General features: G+C 40.7%; 1 protein-coding gene across 2 annotated transcripts in view; it reads left to right on the forward strand.

Annotated features, from left to right (window-relative positions):
* The window catches only part of rtn3 (reticulon 3), a 28,917-nt gene extending 17,388 nt beyond the window's left edge, over positions 1-11,529 (forward strand). For both annotated transcript variants that reach the window (XM_061095637.1, XM_061095638.1), the window contains 6 exons: positions 2,510-2,717; positions 3,941-4,079; positions 6,127-6,196; positions 6,942-6,988; positions 7,953-8,011; positions 8,130-11,529. In XM_061095637.1, the coding sequence (XP_060951620.1) occupies positions 2,510-2,717; positions 3,941-4,079; positions 6,127-6,196; positions 6,942-6,988; positions 7,953-8,011; positions 8,130-8,178 (572 nt within the window). In that variant the 3' untranslated portion in view covers positions 8,179-11,529. The remainder of the gene's footprint in view (positions 1-2,509; positions 2,718-3,940; positions 4,080-6,126; positions 6,197-6,941; positions 6,989-7,952; positions 8,012-8,129) is intronic.
* The last annotated feature ends 852 nt before the right edge of the window (positions 11,530-12,381 follow it).

A 12,381-nucleotide genomic window follows, 5' to 3' on the forward strand; every position in this document is an offset into this window, starting at 1 on the left:
GATAAGCCTTGTTTTATGTGCGTTCTATAGAGGGGCATGCGTTTTCGTGTCCTCCCCCTCCAGCCATGAGCTTGTTCTATTTTAATGCTTCACTGCAGTGCTGCTCCTCAGTAGGATATTAGGCGGGGTGTGTTCATTTCAGATACGCTTACTGATTATTTTCTGACCAAAGTAGCATCTTTAAAACATCCACTACAACATTCCGTTTGTGAAATCCCCGTAGTTTAAAGCTCAAGGCTTTCTGACTTTTCTTTGTTGACTTACTAATGCCAGACTTGTTGTCAGTGCTTCAAAGATTAGCAGAATTTAGGCCATTTTTGATAAAGTGGAGGAAAAGCACATCGAATTGAAACTGTCAGTGTTTGGTATTCGACTCCATTAAGCGGCCTGACATGAACCGGTAATTCATTTTTTGTTGTGGCTGTTATCTGTTTTTTAGTCAAATCTTATATTTGGGTTTGTAATGGGGTCAAATGAAAAGTAGAGCAGGGTTTGAACAGGCTTACTTGTTACTTGACGTAATCTTACAGCTTGTAACTGCTGCTGAACAGCTGGTAGTAATGGAGCGCATTATAAGTCTGTGCTACCAACAAGTGTTTTTTAGCGTAGCAACTTTGGTCTCATGACCTCTGGATTCCTGACCTTGTACATATTTTGTTACAAAATGGGTGGATTTACAAATTCCGCATATTTACTGGGTTGACATTCAACTGCTCTGTGGTTGAGCTAGAAACAAAGTTGACTTAATGTTTCAATCTGACAGCAGCAATGAGTGGGGTTTTCTCACCTTGCACTGCAGTGATGAGTGCGTTCTCCCAGCATGCTTTGCTGCGGGCACCCACAGGGAGACAGCTGGAGCTTGATGCCCCTTGTTCAAGATCTCCTCTCGTGTCCCTCTTTCTCTCACCCTGTCTCTCTCTCTCGGCCTGCTTTCGCTGGGTTGTGTGCCTCTCTTAAAGCTGCACTCACAGCCACAGGCCTGAGAGGAGACAGGCACCACTGTACCAACAGTTCAGACATTCTGAACTACACTGCAATTGAAGAGATTAATTGTACTTGTCGTTATTATACTACCTGTTTGTCAGTCTGTATGTGGATTGCATATCTTGCCAACTGTTTGTATTATCTGCATCCCACTTGACAAGTGTCTCTCGTGCTTCAGAAACTTTTAGCACACTCATTCGAGAAGCAATTGAGCTGTATTTCTAAATTGGTTCAGAACAAACTCAGTATACTCTTAATTAAAATTCTAGAAGTTACAAAATGAAAATTCAGTGAAGAAACATCTACGGTTCCTTTCATACAAAATTCTGAGGAGTTATAGTTGATCAAAAGTGAGTAGGCACGTCATTTTAACTTGACTACAGAAAGACAATGAAATGTAGAGTCTTGAGTCAATATTATTCATTGAACTATTTGACTTTTGACATTTATATTAGGGAGGTGTATTTTACTTAGCTAGTCAAACTTTAATAAATTCTGTCTTTTTATATTTACAGTTAGTTAAAAAAAAAACAGGTCACTTGTATTTTGTATCACAAAAGATATTGCAAGATTTAGCTAAGGAATAACACGATACAGCTGTTTGAAATGGGAATTGTCAAATAGATTTTAATTTTTCTGTGGTGTGTCGGTGGGTTCTTTATAACGTGTGTTCCCATAAACTAGCTGCAGCACCACAGGCCTGAACCGTCCCTGAGGCATCAGCCCACGTGGCTTCTCCACCAATTTGACACAAGGCTTTTTTAAATACCCCCATTTTCCCTACGCAGGGGGAAGGAGTGACAGTCCAGCATTACATAACCGCCTTGTATAGAGGCTATTACTTCTGCATGCAGAACTTCTCACAGCACATGCATGCAAACCCGAAGCTGGCATCTACAGCTATGTGGACAGACACCCAAGGATATTTATGGCGCATATTCGTTTTATATTTTAACTGGCCCAGAACTGCAGAGTTGTAGGCCTAGTTGACTTTTTTTTCAACAAGGTCAATAATTTAGCGTTTACTGATTTGCTCCTGTTTAGGTTGATGTCAAATCTAAACCCGCTCCATGTTTAGTAATAATCTTGATAAATTTAGCAACTCTAATTCCATCAAGACATGTCATACTCTATCTTGTTTTGTTTTTTTTTAGATGCATAATGCTTCCATAAGTGGAACACAACATTAACAAGCATTACAACTATTTGATGTCTACATCTCTCCTGTTCATTGTCCTGTTTTAGGAGGAAATAGCTACAGGAAGTGTTTCGCATACATTATCAAAGACAGTAATTTAGTATTGGTCATCCTAGAAATAGAAGCAATTAGGATTTGTTTTTGTATCAAATGTGATCCATCAAACTGCTTTTAAATATTGTTCTAATATGCTCCATCTAAAACATTACATGGAAAAGATTTTGATGTGCTTGTAGTTTATCATTTTTTTAAAAACAGGTTTCATGATATTTCAGTGTAGGCCTGTCAAATAAACACCAGTCTAACCTCCTCCCTTCATCTCCACAGTGAAGGATCTGATCCACTGGCGAGACCCCAAGAAGTCGGGCGTGGTGTTCGGTCTGTCCATGCTGATGCTGCTGTCCCTGGCAGCCTTCAGTGTCATCAGCGTGGCTTCCTACCTGCTCCTGGCCCTGCTCTGTGTCACCATCACCTTCCGCATCTACAAGTCTGTGGTCCAGGCCGTGCAGAAGTCTAGCGATGGACACCCCTTCAAGTAAGACCAAGTAGAAAAGTAGAAAGTTGCCATCAATACTGCTGTCGTTTGAATCTGACCTTTTCTCACTTGTTGTCTGGGAGCTTTGATTGAATTGGTTTGAATTGATCCGTATTTCACTCATAATTTTATGTTGTCACTAAAACGGATCATTTGATGATCAGGTGACTCCATGTGCTCCTTCTAGCAGAAATGATAGTTAACTCTGTTTTTGAACAAATTTTTGAAAACACAACTTCCACTGCATGGAATAATAAAAGAGCATGAAATATTGATTGCGATAAAACTGGTTTCATTGAGCCATGTAGCTGCCTTGCTCTGCCACATGGATTAAACCACTGCTTCACATAAGCCACCAAAGCCACTTTAATGCCCATAGGAAGGCTTCATTACGTTTATATCGTACCTTCTCTCTAAAGGCACAAAACTGAGCCCTCCTCATATTTCATCTGAACATCTAAACCAACTGATACAGAGAGTTACAGAATGGGAAATTATGTATTATTATGAAAACCACATAGTACATCCACGGTACAAATTCAATTAACCTATTAACCAAACATTATATTCATAAATTGAGGGAAATGCCCATCTTAAGTTTCCAAAGCACGAACCAAAGACGTCACATCACAAAGATACGTTCTGCACCCTTTTCCAGTTACATGGAATGTATTTACCATAAATGGTCAAATAACAGCCGGTGTTGAGGTACTGGCAGTATTAAATAAGAGCTGTAAAAAAACAAATGAATCACAAAAAAACTGGAAGCTGGAGTTATCTGCACAGTGATGGCTCACATGATAAATAATGAACAGTTATTTTACAGTTTATTCTTCAATGAAAATTGTTGATATCCACTTCTTAATTATTATTAATTAATTATTAGTAAAGAAGCAGTGAGGAAATAATTTGGAAAATTCAGTAACTGTCACAGAAGAGAAAGAAATACCTGCCAGAAAGTGAGTCTTGAAAACAAGACATTTCTTTACATGACTAAGTAATCAATGAGCCATTGGTCTTGATCAGCAGCCCTATTAACCTACTTTTAGCTTTTTTATCGTTAATTTGTGCCAAGTGGTACATATTATAATTCTGAAAGGAAAGGTTATGGTTTCCTCTTTGAATATTTATTTTTACCACAGGCTGGTTATGCACGTTTTCCTGCCACACTTTCACTTAGCCTAATTTTGTGCTCACCTTCCCCTCCTCCTCCTTCTCTGCAGAACGCTGATGGATAAGGATGTCAGCATCCCCCCAGAGACCTTCCGCAAGCACGTGGACGCCAGTCTGACCTACATCAACCGAGCCCTAAAGCAGATGAGCCGCCTCTTTCTGGTCGAGGACCTTGTGGACTCCCTAAAGGTGAGCAGACGCCCGCTGTCATCCTTTGTTATGATCATTTTAATGACTTATAATGTATGTTATTAGGTATCTATTTCCACTCTGCTCATACATACTCCTCTCCTGGGAGAATCCTTTTTTTAACTCTGATTAGTTCAGTCGTCACTCAACATGAGGAGCGAGTCAGTCAGTTAATAGTCAGACCCAGATCTGTATTGTTAAAGAAACCCCAGCAGTTGTGAGTATATGAGAACAATACAACTCATAACTCGCAATGACATCACACTGTTTATCCAGCTGTCAGGAAACACACACCTGTCTCACTGAAATTCACCAATTTGCCCCCAGAACCAACCAATAACACAACTCCGTGACATGAAGTCAAAGAAATCTTCTTTTACACCAAAGTGGAGTGGCAAATTCAATGGCATCAAAATTGAATTTAATAGAAAAAAGAAGCATGATAATGCACACCTTTTAGAGGAAGGTGTGGACATGTTACACTATGTAGGAAAAACCTCTGAAATGCTACAAGGTCAAGACAAATGGAGCAAAGTAAAGTTAGAATCCAGTTTGTTTCACCAGCAGTTTGTGGATGGTCTTTGCTAGGGGGAGCAGGTTTAAGCTATGATGTAATACACATCTAGTCACTTGTAGATCAAAGTGCAAATGCAAAATGATTACCATCAAATGTCAGCCTCAGCCCCTTCTGTGGCTTACCTGAACACATGTTATAACCTGCACAAGAATGTATATGTCTTAATTTGAAGGAGATGTTCCGACCTGTTTGACCGATTTGTTAACTTTCTACTCCTGTCCCTACTGATCAAAAGCTTTTTGGTAGATTTAGGCAGTAGAGACATTTGCCCAATGTGAATGACCCTAGGATTCATAACTTGTCCTTCCTACTGTCTGTAAACCTTCTGGAACCATAGCTGGTAATTCCAAGAAACTTAAGGAAACGTTGAGTGGGTGTTCCATTGAAGTGTCAACAGCCGTCTTCTACATGATTAGATGATTGCCTTCCGCTCTACTGCTGCTTTGCATGCAGTTGCCAGCTCTGTGTACAGCTACTTATTTTCAAAAAAAACCCCTCCATTCCTTATTCAAATGGCTGGGCCAAGGTCACTGACGTGTGGACCAGAGGACGACATCTGGCTGCAGGGATGATAGTTTCCCTCTTTTTGACTCACTCACCTTTTTGCTTCCAGTCTCTGAGACCTCTGATAGCTGACCCCATCCTTACTGGGCCTTATTCAGTGCTTCCAGAGGGAATGTATCGTAGAGAATGACAGTCTGCAGGTTTTTGGGGTTGTTAGACCACAAATTGGCCACATCCCCTCCTGACTGCAACCACCTGGGTTCTGCATAAGATGGTGATACCATTTGACTCTGGTTTGAACTTATTCTGTAGTAGATTTACTAATGGTGATTGTCCTGCTGTTTCTTTAACTATTGATCTTCAGTTGGGACACAGCATACCTGACATTATACTGTAAGGAATAATAATTCTTCCACATCCATATTAATGAACTATCCAAACCCAAAGGAAGCAAAACCCCAAATCATGAAGCTTTCTCCACTGAACAGTAGCTGCATGTTTCAACAGTTCAGTCATAGTTTCATCAGTCCTCTTAAAGTGTCCCAGCAGTGTTGTGGAGAGTCGAGCTGCTCTTAAGCAAACTTCAGGTGTTTCTGAAGAGCAGCAGCTTCCTCTGTGGTGTCCTGATATGGACACTTTGATCCATGCATAAATGATGAGGAAATGTATACAAGAGTAGTTTCTGTGTTTGTGCTGTCCACTCTCATACATTGAACATGTACGGATGGATCTGATGAGTTCGAAATCTCCAATCGATGATGTTATGTTACTTCGTTTTGGTTACCAAGCTTTACAGTTTGCTTTACCTCTACACCAGTAAGAGGATGGGGCCCCAAAATTAGTCACTTTTCTTTACCACATGATTTCATAATTTTCTGTGTGATATCAGTTAAACTAAAGAAGTATGTGTGGTGTCCTGGAAATACTTCACCCTGTGTGCTCCTTTGTTTGCTCTCCTCTCCTCAGCTGGCTGTGGTCATGTGGCTGCTGACCTACGTAGGAGCTGTTTTCAATGGAATCACCATTCTGATTCTGGGTAAGCACTGTGGTAACCAGGAAACATGCCACATTCACCATGCTGTTGAAAAAGAGCATGTTTTCTGTTTTCCCCAATAAAATGCTCACATCCAAAATAATTCATATTTCTAAGTTTAAAGTTATCACTACTGTAAACTCCTGTAACTAATAGGGCTGCATGATATATGGAAACTAGCAGATATCATTGTGAGACCATAATAACCCCAGGTATTGTAGTGAGGCCACCATGCTCATTCGCTCGTATGGTCCAAGTAATTGGACAGATCATAGGCAGTAGATTACTGTATGGGGTGATGACCAGATAACCACAGTGAACCATCCCATAATGGATAGCACACATCAGGACAGCAAAGATCTCTCTGAGGTCGCTGACCTTGTCTCTTTCCTCAACCATCACAAACGTTTACATAAATGTTTGCAAATTATCATGTTTTTAATGACTAATAAGTTTATTACAAATACTGCTTATACCATCAAATACAAATATTTATCAACCTGTTAAATAAGCCCTTATAAAAGCTTGATAGTTAAAGGATATTGATAGATGTGAAAATAAACTCGGGGGTCATTTTGGAGTTAATATTGGGCTGTTTTGTGAAATGATCAAAGTTGCTTATGTAGGAGTAAAAACATACTTCAGACAGCACTGTAGCAGGGGTTTTATGTCTAATGTGAAAAAGGATTTCCATTGAAACATAAGAATCAAACACTGTAACACATCTTTGTCTCCCTTTGCTCTCCAGCTGACATCCTGCTCTTCGCTGTGCCTCCAGTCTACGAGAAGAACAAGGTGAGACTGACCCTCCCACCCAGGTCATGATAAATATATCCGATGAAAGCCTGACTCTCAGTCAGCTGCCCACGTGCCCCACAATCCCCCGGCTATGACAATATAGCAATCAGCAGGGAGCTCACTGGCTGACTCCAGCCTTGATCAGACACTGAAGGCTTTCTGCATCCCTCTGGTTCAGCTGCTGAGAGTATGACCTCACTGCACTGTTAGGTCATACAACAGTCTGCCGGCATCGCCATTTTTTCTTTTCTTTTCTTCATTTGCTGTATGAGTATTTGTCATCGGCCACATTTTATGATTCCCCCAAAAATGTGCTGCTTTGTCAGTGAGTTATTTTAACTTCATAGTCATACTCCATAGTCATAGTTTTTTATGATTTAACACTCAGTTCTGTTCCATTAAGTATGAGCTGAAGTTGTGCATCATCACCCACCTTTGAGACCTTTTGTCTTCATTGTTAAACCAGTCATTGCCATTTAGTTTTAAGTTAGGATTCCTTCAATATTCAGGATATTTTTACTTGAAAATTATCAAGTAAATCAATGGCTTCTCCTTCATGCTCAGCCACGTGTTATTACCAGCATTGCATCAGTCCTCCGGTTGATCACATGCTCTGTCTCACTTTCACCCAGGATGAGCAGGATCCTCCGATACTCCTTCCAACTAGTTTCCAACATTTTCTCAGCATCCTCCAGCTGATCCACACTCAAACTGCCCCCAGTAAAGGTTAGAGGTCACAGGTTGACAAAGCCAACAGAGTGACATCATCAGAGTTGAGATGCTGAGGTCACACCCTCATCTAACACTCATTGAGAATGTAGTCGACTTTCCAAACTCTGCTTTCACTCTGCTTAAAAGAGCCACAACACCCCTAATTTTACGGTGGTCTTGCATGTTCCTTTTTAAATGTGATTTAAATGTATATGTTTTCACTTATACCAATCTCATTATTACCTTCCAGACCCAGATTGATCAGTACATTGACGTGGCACGTACTCAAGTCAACACCACAATGGCCAAGTAAGTGATTCTACTTATCAGTGGGGGGGGAATCAGATCAGTAATCATCTTACATCAGCAGCTTGTACATTCTGATTTGGTTTCTGTATTTTAACACCGGTTTCTTTTTTTCCTCCAGGTTGCAAGAGAAACTCCCTGGAGCTATGAAGCGCAGCAAAACTGAATGATCACCTCCGGCCCATTAGAAACCTCCACATCACCATCACCACCATCCTCATCTCCATCACCACCTTAATCCCCCTTAACTTCCCCCAGCCCCCTCTCCACTTAACCCAGTCTATCTGCCCCTCCCAACTCCATCTACCATCACCACCCTACAACACTGAACCTTGCTAGGTAGAAAATCTCTGAGCTACTCAATATTCAATGTAAAACTACTGCGCATCTTAACTTGCAAGCATTAGAAAAGAACTGTGCCTGTGCAGACAGGAAGAGCACCGCTAGCGAGGAAGTGATGTAACGCCACAGCGATTCCTGCCTGTCTGTGGGCGTGCCACAGGAGAATGGAGGCAGGGGGGTCGTGAACTAGACTGAATCTATGACCTGGTTCCATCATGTACAGCGAGCAGGGGGTGCTTGGTGGCTGTTCATCAGTAAAAAAGCAAACGTCTGTACTTAAAACCGCACATTTCCCCAAACATCAACAGAAAATTTAAGCCGCAAACATTAAAGAAAAAAAAAAGAGAAAATAAATAAAAGCAATCTTTTGGACTCTGTTGGATGGATAGATATGAGTTCATATTTGGAAGCTGGTTAATTGGTCTGCTGTTATTAATTAGCCTGTTTATTGGGTTTGTTTCTATTCACCTTACAGGCACCTCTGTTTGTCTTTTTCTGCAATGCACTGAACTTTTCTTTTTGAAACCATCATCAGCAGGGTGAAAGAAACGGTTCGGAAGACGGAGCCAGCTGTGATAATTTGGTCTAGTTCACCGTCTTGATCAGATGCTTCTCTGGAACAGTTCTGTTTGTATATATTCACCTGAAGACAACTGCAGGCTCTCTGCTGTGTGGAACACGTAAACCTCGCTTTTTATATCAAAGGACAGTTCCCGCACAGCAGTCCTAACTCCTTTTATGTCGCACCCGTTCAAGCCACAAAGTGTTGATCTCACATGCACTTGTACATTTTGATTCTTCCTATCACTACTTAATACTATTATTGATAGGAATTAGAATGGCTGCTTTGACTCCCTACTAGCTTGACAGCAGCATTGTAAGAGTTATGTTAGTGTCATTGCGCTTCATCATTTACACTCAAGCTCTTTCAGAATAATCTCCCGATGGGCTTTTAGGTTATGAAATACTCTTTCAAAGTGTTACCACACCCCTAAATCTCAAAATGGTTTCACAGCGGAACTCATGAATTTCACAAGTAAGGAGTCTAGAGTGTGTTAAATCTTAACAGAGTTTCATAGAGCTACAATTTTTTTTCGGGGATCTTCAAGACCATGAGAAAGGTTTGACAGCTCTTGGGAAAGATTTTTGTCAAATTACTTGGTTGAATCTGCATTTAGCTAGTTCCATGGTTCACTCAATGATTTAAAAACATGATCTGTCTTTGAAATTAAGATTTATTATTTACAAGTTTATATTGAATCACAAATTCGCTTTTATGTTGCAAGTGTCTGGCCAATTGCTACCCTGTTGTTTAATTGGAACTTTATTTACGCATATATTCAAACAAATTCATTAAGGAGCCAGGAGACAAATTGTTAGTTGGAATATGATACAAAGACTCTGACTCAAGTGATAAATAACTAAATTCAAAAGCAAATAGCAATAGTAATTGGTAGTTTTACTTTACTAATTACACAATATGAAAAATAAAAATCTAAATATCAGAATGATTTATTTAATGTTATTGAAATAACACATTTCAGACTCCGTACTATCCTCAGCGTCGACTTGAAAGACATTTTTAGAGCTGGGGTTGGTGTAACAAACCCGGGCAGTGATATTTTGAGTGCAGCTGGTTATTATAGAGCTCTGCTTGTCACTTTCTTTTTCTCTGACTGCCATGAAGCGCATGTCATAGTATAAGCTGGAAAGATCCTCACCCTTTATATATAGGCTGTATCATATTTTTGACCCTGACTTTTGTTGAATATGATTATTACTTGTGATTGTTTCAGTGGTGTTTTTGAACTACAAATAAAAAACCATAGTCATATGTCGGCGCTACTGCTACATCTCCGTATTGTTTTAAGGGAGGAGTATGTAGAAGGAAATTAAAGTACAGGTGTGTCTGTGTTGCTTTCCATTTCCCAGTACCACAGAGTAAAAGCCCCTGAATGCTGACAGGCCGACAGTGGAGGACCGTGCTGTCACTGCTTCTCAGTGCTGACACGACACGTTTCCCCGCTGAATGTTTTCTCTGGTGGAACATTCCTCTCCATGCATGCCGCACCTCTGTGTGTCACCTCGCCAACGTCGTGGTTAACTCCCCGTGCATGGTGTCTCATTCGGACTCCGGGTGTTCAACCCAAAATATGCAACATTTCTGTTGGAGATTTGACCCCCTCCCTCGTTCCTGCCCCCCTCAGGCTGGCAGCTCACCTGAGTCTGAGCTGAGCAGCGTCAGTACAGCCCCTACAGACAGAGAATGTGTGACGTGGGGGGGCTCAGGCCCTGATGCAGAGAATGATGGTGTTTTTATGCATCCTGCTTATTTATTTGAATGTGAAGAAGTTGCATATTGTAGCTTTAAAAAGTTACATTCTCATTTTCATCTAAAGGTTTGACGTAAACCACTGGAATATATATGAAAAGTTTGGTTCAATTTATTTAAAGGGTCGGTTCAATCAAATTTTTTTTTTAGGGACTATTACTTCTTCCAATTTAAATTCCAATACCCTCCGTTATGGTGGAGGTAGAAATCTCTGAGACACTGACTTTAATCTGGAAAACTTAGGCAAATGGGACAAAAGCAGCTAATGTAAATGTAGTTCTCTGAAGTCTGTTATAATAAACTAGAAGCAAATCCGTTTGCCAGGCTTGATACTACTGGAGGTTTTTTGGTTGAACTGACCCTTTAACGTTCCAGCAGCTACCATTATGCACTGCACCTCTAGGTGAAACTAAAGACCATGTTACCTGCTGTTACTGTGCTACCAGGGTAAACCCATCACTGCAACTCAGAGCTATAGTTGGTTTATTTCTTTAGAGTCTAATATATAATATGAGTAACACCTTGACACATTGAACCTGTTCCCTCACAGCATGTTGCTTTGCTCCTTTTCCTGTTTGTCCAAGTGTGTCTTCATCGGGTTCGGGGGGTGTGTGGCAGGAGTGTGTTTGACTTATCTCGTCTCTGAGGAGTCTCATTTTGCTTCTGACTCTTAACTGGTATCTAGATGTTGTTCACTAACATCAGCTTTGTTTTGTATTAGATATGACTTTGGTTTTTGAAGCTTTGGGAAAGATGTTGCAGGAATAAAAAAAGGAAAATTGGAAAAAAAACGTATGTGGTCTCTGTACTGATGTCAAAGTGAAATTAATAAAAACATGTCAAAGGACTCTGCATCCGTTCATTTGTCTCTGGGCAAAAGGCCCTCGAGGGGATCTTTAAAACAAGACCAGCTTGCCAGCAGTGTGGGAGGATGGGGGATTTCAAAAATGCATCCAGATGAAATATCCAAAACAAGAAGATTTGACATGGTAGGCAGCTGTCTGTTATGGTGTTTGGGTGGAGAGGGGATTATAGTTTCTAATTTTAGACCAAGCTAGCATACTAAAACCATTAAGGGGTAATAGTCACATGAATACTTCCAACACGTATCCCCTTTGAAGCCTATGTGGGGTTACGTAATAGAATCAAAGCCACATTTGTATAAATGCTGAATTAAAGCTGCTGTGTTACAGATGAACATACAGTGCATTGTGGGTAGCAATGCTGGGCCCTGCTCTCCATACATGGACATCAGCTTCAACATAAACCTGGAGTTGAAGGTTCTGGACATTCAAATCAAAGCAACAAACCTCTAGAAGTACATGTTACTGGATTATAAAACCTAAAGACAGATAAAAAAAAACAGGCATGCTGGAGGACAGTAAACTGGATCATGATAGTCGGCTAAAATCCTCTAATTCTGAATTAAGTAGAAGCCATCCAGGCCCTTTAAGTGTGGAGCTGGTATTTTCTCCCTGTGCCTGTGTGGGTTTTCTGTCTTCCTCTAGTCCTAAACACACACGTCGGTCCTGTCAGACTGGCGACATGTATAGAGTTTAACCCACTTCTCATCCGATTTTAACCTGGGATCGGCTCCAGCCATGCATGACCCTTATAGGAGAAGTGGTTTTGATAACGGATAGATGATCTGTTTCTGTAAAGCCGTGACAACCATGGAGGTTCCACAGTTAAGTCACTG

The sequence above is a fragment of the Limanda limanda genome, chromosome 22 (genome assembly GCF_963576545.1).
Source record: "Limanda limanda chromosome 22, fLimLim1.1, whole genome shotgun sequence".
In the NCBI taxonomy this organism is placed as follows: Eukaryota; Metazoa; Chordata; class Actinopteri; order Pleuronectiformes; family Pleuronectidae; genus Limanda; species Limanda limanda.